A 16037-nucleotide genomic window follows, 5' to 3' on the forward strand; every position below is an offset into this window, starting at 1 on the left:
GTTTTAACATATTCTCCATATGCAGGTGAAAGAGCAGCGAGGAACCTCAAGGTCCCCCTCTAGGGAAAAAGTCCACAGTTGTTTTTCATCATGAATCCATCTGTGTTGCATCCCTCTGTCAGGAAAGTGTGTCTAGTATCTGTCCAAAATCTCTCCTGTTTTAATGTAAGTAAGTCCATTTCCTCTATGTGTGACCTTCCTTGATATGAAGAACAGCTGCTTGCCATCCTCTGTGTAATGTATTTTCACATGGATCAGCCTTTGTATATCATAGTGAATTCTTGGCTGCTTCAAGAGACTTAGGTAGAAAACCCTATGTTTGATATGAGGGGAAAATGCTGTGTACTGATTGGAATCATGACACTGCACTATGACACAGTTTTATTATTCATCGGTTGGCTCTGTCTTTGAAATTGAGAATTATGGTCTGATTTAAATTCACGCATTTAAAATATTAGGCTGAGCCCTACTGTGCAACAACTTGAAACATGTGCTCCAACACTGTCCTCAGAAAACTGCTATATCACATGAGCCTAGTGCTGCTGAGAATAAGCTGGTCTTATTAAGCTTATTCTAAAGACCACTTCTAAAGACCACTAAAAGAAATAACCCTTCCCCAGAGATCAACTGCTGACATATTTACATACATACAGTAAGCAAAAGTACTGCCAAAGTACTCTAAGAAAAAGCCCACATTTCTTTTTAAATTGACCCAGCAAATATCTACTGAACACATGCTATGTCCCAATCACTGTGCTTTATTATACAGTATTATTCTAGTTGGATTCCTGAGGTGGCCTCCATGACCCCCTCATCCTGCTGTTTACACCCTGGTATGATCCCCTCCCCTTATGTGAGGGCAAAACCTTGACTTACTTCTTTCAACTGAAAAAAATGTACAGCCTGAAAGTTGAGAATTATGTTTTATTTGGTGGCCTTACTGAGGACTATATCCCAGGATACACCCTCTCAAACAGCTCTGAGGAACTATTCCATAGACGTAAGGGAGGAACCAGGACATAGAGGAGATTCTGCTGGGAAACAAAACAAAACAACAACAACAACAAAAAAACCATGTAGTCAAACATCAAAAGACTACCGCTAACTAATCACATACACACACAAAAACAACAACAACAAAAAACAAAACCCAGGGACTTCCCTGGTGGCGCAGTGGTTAAGAATCCACCTGCCAATGCAGGGGACATGGGTTCGAGCCCTAGTCCGGGAAGATCCCACATGCCACGGAGCAACTAAGCCCGTGTGCCACAACTACTGAGCCTGCGCTCTAGAGCCTGCGAGCCACAACTACAGAACCTGTGTGCCACAAATACTGAAGCCTGCGCACCTAGAGCTCATGCTCCACAACAAGAGAAGCCACCGCGATGAGAAGCCCGCACACCACAATGAAAGAGTAGCCCCCGCACGACGCAACTAGAGAAAGTCCGTGCGCAGCAACGAAGACCTAATGCAACCAAAAATAAATAAAATTAAAATTAAAGCAAAAAAAAACCAAAACAACCCACAAAACCCAGACATTTCATCTTAATGATTTTTAGTGCTTTTCTATTTATGGGAAGATGCAAGAGTCTGGGCTCACAGAAATTGTTCCTTTGTTATGCATCTTAACTAACAATATCTAGGGCCAGTATCCTGCTTTTCTCCAGCCTGTATTCCCCTCTGGGCACACTGTTGAGGCAGCTGCAGTGGCTGATGGCTTGATGGCAGGCAACATTCATTGTTTACTGAAATGGCAGGGAACTTTTTTTTGTCCACATTTCCAACAAATAGAATATGGCAAAGGTATGTATGTATTTATGTGATTATGTGTATGTGACTGTTTGATTACATTATTATAAGCTTATACTGCCCATCTTGTTGGAGGCTGCCTCCCTTGCTGGCTTTGAGGAAGCAACTGGCCATGTTGGGAAAATCTGTGTGGCAAGGCACTGACAGTGGCTTTGAGAAGCAGAGATTGGCCTCCAACCAATAACCTGTAAAGGTCTTCAGCCAGAACCCAGCAAGAAAAAGAATTTCTCAGTTCTACAATCACAAGAAATTGAATTCTGCCAACATCCTGAGTGATCTTAGATGAGGATCCTTCTCCAGTTGAGCCTCAGATGAGACTGAAGCTCTGGCTGACACCTTGACTGCCTTGTGAGACACCTCTGAGCAGAGGATCCAGCTCAACCAACCCAGACTCCTAATTCACAGAAACAGAGGTAACGAATGTGTGTTGCTTTAAACCACTAATGTTGTGGTAATATCATTGCATAGCAATAAATAATGAAGAGCCCCTCAGTCTTTGTCTTTCTTGACCTTGAAATCTTTGAAGCATACAGGCCAGTTATTTTGTAGAATTTCTCAATCTAGGTGTGTTTTATGTAAATCCGTCAATCTCATCCTCATGATTAGATTCATGTTTTTGGCAGTAATGACACAGAAGTAACGTTGTGTCCTTCTCAGTATATTCTATTAAAAGGTGTATGCTGTTGGTTTGTCCCAGTATAAGTGATAATAAATCGAATCATTTGGTTAGAGAGGCATCCACAAGGTCTCTTTGTTGTAAAGATACTATTTTCCCACGGTAAGTAATAAGAAACCTGTGAGGAGATACTTTCATTTTACTTTATTTTATTTTACTTATTTTTTATTGGAGTGTAATTGATTTACAATGTTGTGTTAGTTTCTGCTGTACAGCAAAGTGAATCAGTTATATATATATGCACTCTTTTTAAGATTCTTTTCCCATATAGGTCATTACCGAGTATTAAGCAGAGTTCCCTGTGCTATACAGTAGGTCCTTATTAGTTATCTATTTTATATATAGTAGTGTGTATATGTCAATCCCAATCTCCCAGTTTATCCCTCCTCCCTTACCCCTGGTAACCATAAGTTTGTTTTATACATCTGTGACTCTATTTCTGTTTTGTAGATAAGTTCATTTGTACCGTATTTTTTTAGATTCCACATATAAGTGATATCATATGATATTTGTCTTTCTCTAGAAGTCTGACTTACTTCACTCAATATGACAATCTCTAGGTCCATCCATGTTGCTGCAAATGACATTATATTTTGTTCTTTTTTGTGGCTGAGTTATATTCCATTGTATATACGTACCACATCTTTATCCATTTCTCTGTCTATGGATATTTAGGTTGCTTCCATGTCCTGGCTATTGTAAATAGTGCTGCATTGAACACTGGGGTGTATGTATCTTTTCAAATTATGGTTTTCTCCAGATATATGCACAGGAGTGGGATTGCTGGATCATGTGGTAGCTCTGTTTTTAGTTTTTTAAGGAACCTCCATTCTGTTCTCCATAATGGTTGTACCAATTTACATCCCCACCAACAGTGTAGGAGGGTTCCCTTTTCTCCACACCCTCTCCAGCATTTGTGTGTAGACTTTTTGATGATGGCCATTCTAACTGGTGTGAAGTGATGCCTCATTGTAGTTTTGATTTGCATTTCTCTAATGATTAGTAACGTTGAGCATCTTTTCATGTGTTTGTTAGCCATCTGTATGTCTTCTTTGGAGAAATGTCTATTTAGGTCTTCCACCCATTTTTGGATTGGGTTGTTTGTTTTTGTGATACTGAGCTGCATGAGCTGTTTGTGTATTTTGGAGATCAATCCCTTGTCAGTCACTTCGTTTGCAAATATTTTCTCCCATTCTGAGGGTTGTCTTTTTGTCTTGTTTATGGTTTCCTTTGCTGTGCAAAAGCTCTTAAGTTTAATTAGGTCCCATTTGTTTATTTTTATTTTTATTTTCATTAGTCTAGGAGGTGGATCAAAAAAGATCTTGCTGCAATTTATGTCAAAGAGTGTTCTGCCTATGTTTTTCTCTAAGAGTTTTATAGTATCTGGCCTTACATTTAGATCTTTAATCCACTTTGAGTTTATTTTTGTTGATGGTGTTAGGGAGTGTCCTACTTTCATTCTTTTACATGTAGCTGTCCAGTTTTCCCAGCACCATTTTTTGAAGTGACTGTCTTTTCTCCATTGTATATTCTTGCCTCCTTTGTCATAGATTAGGTGACCATGGGTGTGTGGGTGTATTGCTGAACTTTCTATCCTGTTCCACTGATCTATATTTCTGTCTTTGTGCCAGTACCACACTGTTTTGAGTACTGTAGCTTTGTAGTATAGTCTGAAGTCAGGGAGTCTGATTCCTCCAGCTCTGTTTTTCTTTCTCAAGATTACTTTGGCTATTTGGGGTCTTTTGTGTTTCCATACAAATTGTAAAATTTTTTGTTCTAATTCCGTGAAAAATGCTATTGGTAATTTGATAGGGATTGCATTGAATCTGTAGATTGCTTTGGGTAGTATAGTCATTTTGACAATATTGATTCTTATGTGAGGAGATACTTTAAGCTATGTAGATATCCCACCCATCATCACAGTCTCATTCATTAGTTTTAGCAACCATTAATAATTTTTTAATTACTTGATTCCTTTTATATGTATTAGTTGGCATTCTACTGTAAGGAACATTCCTTTCTCTTCTATTTATTTGCTTATCTAGTTATTTATTTATATCAGTATGGAATCACAGTTTCTTATTTTAGTCAATGGTTTAAAATTTGTTGCTATCAATACATATTTTGATATTCCAATTGCTTCAGACTTGTACATTGGAAGCCCCTTTCATATGTGTCCTCTGTTCTGATATGTTGGTATCATTTTTAAGTCTTTCTTGTTTTCTGTCAAAACAAGATTTTCCAGGCATATTTTGTATTTTCCCTGTCACAAACGTGGAATCTTTCCTCCAAAGACTCCTGGTTTCTTTTAAAGTGAAGAATGGTATTTAGAAACCAAAATCTGGGACTAAGTGTACTCATTGTCACATGAATGTCATTGCTTCTAGTATCTCTCAGTGACAGTGGAATATATACTGAGATAAGTTTATTAAAATATGTGCAAGACATGTACACTAAAAACTATAAGACATTGCTGGGAGAAATGTAAAAGATCAGAATAAACGGATAAATATACTATGTTAATAGATTCTAGGACTCAGTGTTATTAAGATGTCAATTATGAAGATGTCTTCTGCTTAGCATCTCACAAGGCTGCAATCAATTTATTGGCTGGGATCATGGTCTCATCTGAAGCTTGACTGGGGAAATATCTGCTTCTGTGCTCACTCCAGTTGTTGGTGGCATTCAGTTCATTGCCGTTATAAGAGTGAGGAATTCATTTTTCTTTTTGGATAGAGCTCCTTGTAGGCAGTCAGCTGGAGGCTGCCCACAGCTCTTAAAAGCTGCCTGCATTTCCTTGTCATGTGGGATTTCCCCACATGACACATGCACGCACACACACCCACACACATTTAATTTTTAACCTCCAATTCCATTTCAACACCACAATGTACCTTCTAGGCTTCCCGTTTAATGATGAGAAACCTAGATCCCATTATATGTGCAAATGTATTTACTCAGTTTTTTCAAGCCTGGAATATATAGGTTTGCTGCAAGGAAACAGAAGATATTATGTGGTATTTGAAAAAAAACAAGGCAGGAAAGATGTCATGACTTTTATAATTTGTGTTCTCTTTTTTGGAAAAGGAATTTGATCATCCATGGTTTTGTTTGTTTTTTCTAGTTGTTTGAATAAAACCTTTAGCAGTAGAGGTCAGTAAAAATCATGCAGAACCTTGTAAGCATGTTAGAGAGTTTGGGTTTTATTCAATGGGAATACATTGGAGGGCTTTCTGTTAAGTCATTGCATGTTTGTTTGTTGTAAGTAGCATTCACATCATTTTCCAAGTTATTTCCTGGTAATGTTTATTATTTACTCATTCTTCAACTTATTCTAAAACAAGATTTGAGATGGTTAGAGCAATCCATACCAAAAAGTTAGAACATACATAAAATAATGGAGCAAATTGGGATAAAGAATAAATGGAGCTGGAGAACAAAAGGCCAGGGTGAGGCCAGTTCAAAATATGCTTAACTTTAAGTACTTTAAAGTCACAAGAGGTATTGTTTTATCTGAGTTTTCTAGAGACTAGAACATTTTGAAATGCCTCATCCCCCATCCCTTGAGATATACTCACTCAGGTTAACAGGCCTTCACAGTAACCCTCAACCCAACATCTACACCACACAGAAATGAGACTCATGATGGGAGAGTCCACAGATTGTTTGTCTTGCACAAACTTTTCGGAAGCCTTCCTGGTTTCTGATAATTTAACCCTTTGAAGTTAGGAGAGAAAATGGACATTTGGATAATGCCTGTTTATTTAATCATGGTAGCCAGCCAAGGCAAGCAATTCAAGCCAAAAATTCACTCCATCTTTAGTAGGACATAGAGTTTTAAATTATAATTGACCTCTTGAGAGGAGAAACGCATGGCTTTCCACAAGGAAAAACTGAACACTTTTGTTCATGAGCACTGTAATCACTATCACAGTAACAAATTAGAAGAGAACTCTCATTTTAAAATCTGATATAATTTATTATGCATTACTTCATACTCTACTCCTTTGCTTGGTTTTTATTGGTTTGTGGCTACTTGCATACAACAATGAAGTTTCAAAGAAACTGAAGTTACAAAAGGACAATTATTTAATGCAGGAAGTATAAACCATTGCATTGGGGGATTGGAAGACATTTTTTTAAGTTCTCATATTATCTGTTTAATGATATGTTTCTATGTGGTGAGTAATGTCTTACATTCTTGCCAAGAATATTTTGAAAGGAGTTTGTTAAAAGTATGTCGGCTAAATCACTTTTGGTATATCACTGCTAATGGTGTCATTCGCATGTTGTGAAACACAGCTCCAGTTTAATTTTGCCAAAAAAATAGGTCATGGCAAAATACCACACTAAAACTGCAGGGAGATGGGGATGATGATAAAGCAAAGGAAGACACCAATTCTTGTTTGTAAAGCATGATAGGGATTGGACAAAAAGGGTAGTAAGACTGAGCCCTATTAAACAGATACTTTTTTCGTGGTGTGTGTGTATTAATTCCAGTTCAGTATAAATGAATTAACTTAAAATTGGGCTAACTGGCTGCTCTGGTACCTGGGTAGTGCCCTTACTCTCAAGTTAACCTAATTGTACGGAGACGCCCTTGTTTTCTGACTTCATACACAAACCATCGTGATTATTGTATTTCAATCTACCTTTTTGTTTTTCCAGTCAGGAAAAGGGGCTTAATGCAAATTAAGCCTTTGATGAGAAGGGACTTAATTTATAATTATTATTGTTGTTATTTTTAACATTAAATCACGGGAATGGCTTTGTTGGAAGTTACCCACCAGGACCTGCAAATCTATTGCGGTGACACACGCCCCAACTCTCCTTACCCAGGAGTGAGTGGTCCTTGGCTGGGGCGCTTTGAGCCACTGCGCTGGCTGAGCTCCGAGGAAGGTGCGTCCCCGCTCCTCCCAGACCCACGCGCTGGGCTGGTGGAAAGCGAGGCGAGACAGTCATTGTTCTCCCAGGCCTGAGGAAAAGTGCCCGGGCTACCACCACCTCTCATTTTCGGGCGAAACTAACCCCAGCTACCGCCCTCTGGGCTTGGGATGGTTCTCCACAGCGCGACCTTCCCTTTCCTAGAGTGGGACGCCCAGCGAACACACCCAAAGTCACCTTTGCGCGCTCCTCTGGAGCCGGCTCGGCACACAGCGCACCCCAGCGGCCGCCTTGGCTTCCTTCTAGTCCTGGCCACTAGGCTTCCGGAGAGCTCGCCAGTCGCCGCCGCGGCCGCCTCGGAATCTTGGGACTCGAGAGACTGCGAGAGCCAGTCTCAGCCAGACCCCAGGGAAAGCGCGGGGCTGCTGCACCCCGCCACACCTGGGAGCAGTGAGGACCGGGAGAGGCGGGGCGCGGCAGGAGGGTGGCCCGGTGCCTGAGCAGCTTCGCCGAAAGCCGGCCGGACTGGAGCAAGGCGAACGGGGAGGGTCTAGAGGCAGAGTCCAGCTCCTCCAAGGGAGGGACCCCAGCTGGGGTGGAAAACCAGCACCAGCAAGCTGCAGAGACGCGCCGCGCTGATCATGGAGCGGAGCGGCCCCGGCTCCGCGCGGCCGCAGCAGCAGTGGGACCAGGACTCGGTCGAAGCGTGGCTGGACGATCACTGGGACTTTACCTTCTCTTACTTTGTTAGGAAAGGCACCAGGTAAGAAGAGGACCCACGGAAGACCCTGCCGGGGCATGGAGCGTGACCTGGGGCTGATCTCTCTCCCCTATTGAATTTTCCCCTTCGTTAACCATTAAACCGTCTCCACTCTCAGGCCCTTTGCTTTTGAAGTAGGGCCATGATCCTGTTACGGTGTAGAGACCTCGACTTTAAGGCGAGTACAGTCGAAAAACCGTCGGATTCGATCCAACTTGCTCACAAAGTTCAAATACAAAAATGAACGTGCCGACCTCCCCCCCCATACATACACACACACACACACACACACACACACACACACACACACACACACACACACACACACACACAGGCTGGCAGCCCTGGGAGCAAGATTATTTTCATATATCTGCGCTCACGGGCCTTCCTCTAGCCCTTCTCTAGCCTCCTTGTTCCCCTAAATCTCCTTAGCGAAACCAAAACAGTTTTCAAGCCCCTTCCCTGCAGCTCCGGAAGCACCGTTTCCAACGCGTTCCCTGTGGCTCCGCTCCTCCCCCGTCCCTCTTCGCCCCGGCCCTGGCGGGGCGGGGAAGCCCGGGTAGGGGCGAGACCACGAAGAAGCCCAAAGGCAGCAACATGCCGGAACCTTCCCAAAGTGAGTGCTGTCGCCTTTTGCCCCCTTCCAGTCCCCTGGTTGTCCCGCGCTCCCCCTTTCCTTCGCTTTTGCGCGCAAGGCGGCGCCGCCGAACGGGCTCCGCGGAGGGGTTCGTGGCGTGCACACAAAGGGCGGTGGGGAGGCGCGGCGGGGAGCGGACCCCGGCGGGTGACAGGTCCCGCGGCCCGAGGCGACCCCAGAGGCCAGCTCTTCCTGGTCCGGAGCCAAGCGCTGGGGCGGCTGCTGCGGAGGGCGGGGAGGAGGGAGCCTGTCCTTTGGAAGGCGGCTGCGCAGCGAGCAGTCGGGGCGCGCGTGGGAAACGCTCGCGGGAGACTTGGAGAGGAATTGAGGCTGAAGCCGAGGGGCTCGGAGGGTGGAACGGAGCGTGCGTGGCGGGCGAGTGCCCCGAAGCCGGAGGAGTTGGTGCGAAGCCGGGACGCGGGCAAGGCTGCTGCGCTCGGACTCGGGCTGACTCCCAGACGCACCCCTTTGGAGAAGGGGCCCGAACCTCGCCGTCGCCGGCTCCCGGCAGCGGCCTTCGGGCAGCTGACGCTGGCCGCCTCGCCGGGAGGGAGACGCACGCGGGGCGGTGATGGTGAAGGGGCCGGCCGGGGCTGGGCGCTGGGCTCCCACTCGCCGGCGCACCGCTGCGACTCGGCCGGGCGCTCCCAGCCAGGGGGCGGTGCCGCGCGGGGCGAACGGGCGGCGGCGGGCGGTGGCGCGACCGCGGGGGCGGTAGGGGAGCCGGCTTCGAGTCAACGGCCTCACCTGGGCACGTCGTCGCCCCCCGGCGCCTCCTGGAGTCCAGGGTACGCCGAGGCCGCCTGATCTGCACCTCCAACTCACCACGTTTGCTATGTTGCCTTTTGGGGACAAAACAAGGTACTTCCTTCAGCATCGCCCCGTCTTTCCCACTTTCCCCGGGGGCGCGGTGGGGGCTGGCTGCTGGGGGGGTGGCACCCGGGTCACACCGGCGGGGCGACGCTTCACTGAAAATGGACTCTATGAGATTTTTGTCTTCCTTTACTTTCCTGTGGATGTAATACTTTGAGGTCTTAGATGGGGCTCTTTTTAACTCCGCGTCTCCTAACGAACGTTCAGAGTTGGTGTCGATTTGATCACTTTCGGGGGTTTTTAATAGAGGCGGTGGCTTCGGCGCAAATCTTCTCTCTTCTGTTTAATTACTCCGCCCTCCTTTTAAAATCCTCTTCGCCGCTTTCGCCTTCTATCAAAATCCTAAATCTGGAGCGACCAGAGGATAAACCCTGAATGGAAAGTGGTTTCTTTTCGAAGAGGACTTTTCTGCGAGTTTGGGGTGAGGCACTAAAACCATCTAGGTCTGGAATTATCGATTGCTGGGAGCCAACAGTTTTTAGAGGTCACCTTCTCCGAGGCCATCTGTCCCCGGGTTGCTTTCACCCTTCCACACTTCCACTCTTCCGCCCTTAATGAACTATAGCGCATAGAATGGGGAATGGGCAGGAGAACTGGGCTGATATTTTAAATGTGTAGGGGGATGTTCTTTAGAGATGTTCTTCAGGCAGATTATTAAGAAAGAACAAAATTACTTATTTTAAAATCAGCGTAAATGTCCTTTGTCTTTTTTTTTTCTTCCTCCTCTCCCTTTAAAGACATAAACTTGGGATTGTTTGGCGGTAGGTTTTAACTCATACATAAAAACACTTCACTTTGACAGCCTGCCAAAACTTTGAGTTACTTTTTTTTGGAAAATAAATTGAATGAGTTAAGTTACATTTCTTTTCACATTACTTTTTTTCCCAAGTAGCATAGGATTAAAATCCCAATTCTCAAAAGTACACTGCTTAGTGCAAAATTTAGACCATCTGAGACTCTATTAAAGGCTTTTTTCTTCAGTTAGGGTTTTTATATTACAGTTGATGTTGACAAGAGGCTGAACCCTTTCTGTGATATATATGTGTGTGTGTATAATCTTGAGAGAAGAGTTTATGTTGAGTGTAAGCCGGAAAATGAAAGTGTAAGACATTCAAGAGTAGGGCAGGCCCTCAATTTTAGGAGTTACAAGGCGCTGAAAGTTGTCAGTGTGAAGAATATAATCTAAGTCTTATGCGTAGCCAGAGGTTTTTTAAGAAACAGTATTCCAGTTTGGGCTTATATTTGATGGCATTAACTGGAGACTTAAAATAAGAATGAGAGATTGGGCACTAGTTGATTATAAAAAGGCCAACCTGCTGAACACGGTGTGATTCACATGGTTGTGATCAAATCTTATTACAGACACCTTAACTTTACAGCTAAGTCGTTTGTTTGTTTGTTTGCTTTAACAAGAAGATCACATTACTTTGCTTTTTTCCCTTTTGTTACACAATGTAAAAAATGAATACTGTATGTGATTCAGGAAACCCATGCAACAGAATAGCTCTGTAGAGGCATTTGGTGAGTTTTAAGATTTTAAATAAATTTGGATTCACTGAGATTGGCCATCTGTGCCTGTAAACAGTCTCATTGATAGAACTATTTCTACCTTATTTGATTTAATTGTTGTTTGACATTCATGCATGCTTCTCTATTCTCTCCCCAGACTGAATGGTCTGCACTCAATAGTAGTCACTGAATAGAAGGAAGGTTCTGGCACTAAACTTTCATTTAAACACCTGTGAATTTTGGTTGACCTTGAAAGCAATTATTGCTGCTATATTACATTGTTTCCTATAATTATCTTCCAATACAGAGCTAAGCACCTCCTTATAAGCTATAGCTTGCAGCACACAAATAGATGCTTTTCAGCAATCAAAACCTGTTTAAGTGAATTTTGAGAGTGTCAGTTGAACAATTTGTAACTTAATTTATAGGCATAAAAATTACTTTGAGACTAGTAACTAAAACCTATGGAAAACCTCCACCCTCGCTATCATAGAAAACTTTGCAGTCCTACGAGTTTGAGATGCTGTGTTCATTAAGGGCTTTAATGCTTGTGCATTCACAGATGAAGCCTTTCTGGTGCTAATGCCACTTTAACAGCTGTTGTTATTCTTGACAGCTTATTAGAATAAGTTACCTTTCATTAGTTACTAATCAGCTCTGTGATTGTGCACGATGTTTTAGATCATTTAGAATTGTAGGGGTAATATGATTGACTTTTTATTGCTTTGTTTTGTGCTAGACAAAAGCTTGAGAATATTTGGCATATACTAGAAATAGGAGATACTAAGTGAGGACAACTTTTTATGACCACTTGGATCAAAGTCCAGAAACAGAAGTTTTACACTCGCATGTAGTTTTCTATGATAGACCTTTTATTTGACACTGCAAAGCTGTGGTGAATTAGTTGATGTTCCAGGTCCTGAGTTTGGGATTCTTTCTTTCTTTCTCTCTTTCTTTCTTTCTCTCTTTTCTTTCTTTCTTTCTTTCTTTCTTTCTTTCTTTCTTTCTTTCTTTCTTTCTTTCTTTTTCTTTCTTTCTTTTCTTATTTTTTTCTCATCTCTAAAAGCTGTAACTTTTTTTTGCAAGATATTATCTTAAAGTCAGATGATAGGTATAAAATAAATATTGCTATTTAATCTTAAAAATGATTGTTTCTATGATCATATAGGAATATAAACTCACAATTTTCAGACACGATTTGTTAAGCATATTTTGTTAAGCAGTCACTAGTGTTGAAGATAATAAAATCCTGTGGGTATTGACTCAGTCTGGCTTTGATATTATTTCTAATATTTTCATTATGGTAATTCTGGTGTAATAATGTCCTTTTATCCTTGTATTGCTTATAACCAGGCTCCTTATAGCCAGCTCGAAGGTAACTTTTAGTGCCCTAAAAGTACTCATGTGGATTGAATTTGGATAGGATTGAATCTGGAAGAATCCGTAGGAGCCCCTGAAATGATGTTTCTCATTGCTCTTCTATCACTAGTGTTCTCAAGGTTTCATATTCAGTTCCATTTTTAAAGCCCCCAATACAAGATCATGATTCCTAAAACTGTGGTACAACTAATGCATTGCAATTAGTCATTCAAAATAAATCTATTTGCTTAGTATAACACTTAAATAAGCTTGTGGTACAATTCAGTAGCTTTTTTTTCAGTTTGTGATCTGAAGATCTATTGGAATTGCCAATATTTTCTTAATATTGTCTTCAGTACCTAAAGATGAGCAGTTTTTAGCATTTTGATTATGTTGTGCAACAAAATTTCCTTTTTAAATAGTTCCACCTAAAGAAATGACTTGAGTCTGATCTCTGATATCATTTCTTTTAAAATATTTGAAAGTGCTTTCAAGTTGTATGGGTAAAGTTTGTACCTTCACCCTTATCTGATTACAGAGAGTATGTCTTACTAAGTTGCTTCCCTTCCTCTAGATTTGAAAACATGAATTAACTTAAAACTGCTTGAACTTCCTGCTACATTTTAATAATGCTTGGGAAAGAGTTCTTTCATACTTGAAAAGGCTTAAAAAAAAAGTGTTTGGTATTTATTAGTTTGTCCCCCAAATATTTTTCAGACTAACAGTTTATTAAACCTGTAACTGTTGTGTTGAGTTAGATTTTTTTCTTTATTCTCAGGGCTAATTGTAGGATAAAAACTCTTCTTAGGATAAAAGCCTTTGGTAAGGACTGCAGGGCAATTAAATAAATCACTGAGTTGATTGATATTGGAGGGTTGAAAAATGACTAATTTTTGAGTTTAGAATGCAGACTAGCTACTGACTTTGCAGGACTTCCTGTGAGATTACTTTAGCTGGACAGATGTAGATTCAGTTGACCAGTGTTATAGCTGATTGATGTGGCCTTGGAAATATCTGTTAAATCAGGTTCTCAGTTTAAAAAAAAAAAAAAAAGTGCCTGTGAATTACAACCTAAGAATAAAAATTGAAGAAAGTCTTTCCACGTGAGTCATTCATTTGATATTTAGCTCTGTAATCTTATTTACCGACTTGGTATTCTCATTTTATTTTGAATCATATTTTTTTTCATGGTGTGAGTGCTTTATTCATTTTCTCTAACTGGTAGGAATTTATACTTATTGCCAACTAAATATTTAAGGCAGGTAAAGAAAACAGTGTTAAGTTCATAAGAATCGTTCTGATGAATATTCTAAAAAGCTTTAAAAAAGCCATATATATATATATATATATATATATATATATATATATGGAGATATATATATATATATGGAGATATATATATCCATGTGCCCCATTTGTAGTTTGTAGTGAACATGCTTTATGAAGTCTTAGGTGCCATTGTTAGCTTCTGTGTTCTTTGAGACCTTTCTCTTGATTCTGAATTGTAAAGTAAGATTAACTTTTTGCAAATTGTCTTCTCTGAATAATTTTATTACATCTAAATTTGGGAGAGAAAAGATCCCTACCTGATATCATATCCCTGGTAATAATTATTTTAAAAAAAGCATCACTTCTACTTTCTGTTGAATAAGTATACTGAGGTCATAAGAAGAGAAAAGATCCTGATTTTTTTTTCTTTTTAACATCTTTATTGGAGTATAATTGCTTTACAGTGGTGTGTTAGTTTCTGCTTTATAACAAAGTGAATCAGCTATACATATACAGATCCTGATTTTTAAAGCTGATGAAATAATTAAAACACACACACAGGATCTTTGAACTTTAGAGTTGGAGGAGATCATGTAGTCCAGTGTCTTTCAAATTTAAGTAATGTTCCCCTGTTAAAGAAAGACATTCTTATTGATCCCCAGTATCTTAGTTAAAAAGCTTTTGGTCACAAGTGACAAAAACTCAACTTGAACTCATACATAATTAACTCACATGATTGACATTCCTGGAGATTGGTTTGGGTGTGAAATAATCTTGTCAACATTCTTTTTGTCTGTATGTCTAATCAATCTGTCTTCCTTCCTTCCTTCCTTCCTTCCTTCCTTCCTTCCTTCCTTCCTTCCTTCCTTCCTTCCCTCCTTCCCTCCCTCCCTCCCTCCCTCCCACCCTCCCTCCCTCCCTCCCTCCCTCCCTCCCTCCATCCGTCCTTTTGGCCCTATGCTGCATTGGCTTTCTTTGTGAGCTGGAAAAGTTTCTTCTTGGCAAGTTTATGTGGGTCTTAAATTTCTCATGTTTGAAAAGTACCTTCTTATCCATATCAGCCCTCTCAAAATTATTTGGCCTTGCTTGCGTCACTTGCCTGCTCTGGGCCAGTCGCTGTGTCCGGAAGAATAAGGTTGTCTCACTACTTTGTTGGGGCAGGTAACCCATAGTGTGATATGTCAGTGGGGGGGGGGGGGGAGGGGGAGGGGAATTCCCAAAAGAAAGTGATGTGAGTGCATCCAGAAGTTCCAGATATCTGCCATACCTAGTATTGACTTTCTCTCATTTTAATGTGAGTTAAATGAGGAATTCTTAAGAGTAGGTATAACTTAATCATAGCATTTATACAACTGTAATACCAAAATAAATGTATAAGTTAATTATGAATAAAATGATAAAACTCTAGCCAAATGCAAATTGACCACATCCATTAAATCATCCTTGTAGAGTGAATGTGGCCCTGATTGGGATGCAGGGGTGTCTGGTGAGGTCAGCTTGCCTTTGCTATAGTTGCCTTGTGATGATTCATTTCTCCCACTGGGTCTCTCATAACAATCATGAAACTTTTAGTCTTATAGCACAATACACCAGCTTTTGGTTTTTATTTGGCTTGAAAGCACATTTATATATTAAATCTACCTCTTTTATTTTCTCTTTATCCCAGAACCATTGGGCGGCAGTGTGATTGTAAATACAAATATAAACTTGACTGCTAAAATTGCAGGATAGTGTTTGATTATAAGGTGGTCATCCCAGTAATTTGAAGTATACATCTTTTACTTTTTTTTTTTGGTTTTAATTGTCATTAGTGTGAAAAAGCAAAATTGAAGCATTTCCATAGAGAAACTACAGATCTTCAAAACATAATTGCTCTGGACTCTCAGGGCTTCTCATACCTCATATTCGGCCATGCCAATCTAGTCCAATCTTTCCCATCTCTAAGCTGCTAAACAAATCGGTTTACATATTTACAGCATAGATTTTGGTTATTAGGTTTTCTTTCAGATGCAAGTAAGTTTTCCTTTAAGGAACATTTTCCATACATGTGATTGTGAATGCATGGAAAATTACAAAACATGTCTCTTCCAACTCTTGGTCAAATTTGAATGTAAAACCATGTGAAGCAGTTCTGCATTTTATTTATATTTGGTCCCAGTAAGCTTCTCAGATGTTTTCATAGCTGGAGAAAACTTGGGAACATTAAATAACTTTAGACAGCATTTGTTTCTAATCCATGCCAGAAGCAAGGGAACTACTCA

The 16037-nt window shown here is 41.0% G+C and overlaps 1 protein-coding gene across 5 annotated transcripts in view; it reads left to right on the top strand.

Moving 5' to 3' along the window:
• The first annotated feature begins 7695 nt into the window (after positions 1 to 7695).
• PDE5A (phosphodiesterase 5A) overlaps positions 7696 to 16037 on the top strand; it is a 146484-nt gene continuing 138142 nt past the window's right edge. For 2 of the 5 annotated variants that reach the window (XM_061192022.1, XM_061192023.1), the window contains exon 1: positions 7696 to 8132. In XM_061192022.1, the coding sequence (XP_061048005.1) occupies positions 8011 to 8132 (122 nt within the window). In that variant the 5' untranslated portion in view covers positions 7696 to 8010. Of the gene's footprint in view, positions 8133 to 8546; positions 8746 to 9505; positions 9628 to 10029; positions 10061 to 16037 lie in introns of those variants that run through there. The other 3 variants (XM_061192025.1, XM_061192024.1, XM_061192026.1) reach the window with 3 other exon arrangements.

The sequence above is a fragment of the Eubalaena glacialis genome, chromosome 5, assembly GCF_028564815.1.
Source record: "Eubalaena glacialis isolate mEubGla1 chromosome 5, mEubGla1.1.hap2.+ XY, whole genome shotgun sequence".
Classification (NCBI taxonomy): domain Eukaryota; kingdom Metazoa; phylum Chordata; class Mammalia; order Artiodactyla; family Balaenidae; genus Eubalaena; species Eubalaena glacialis.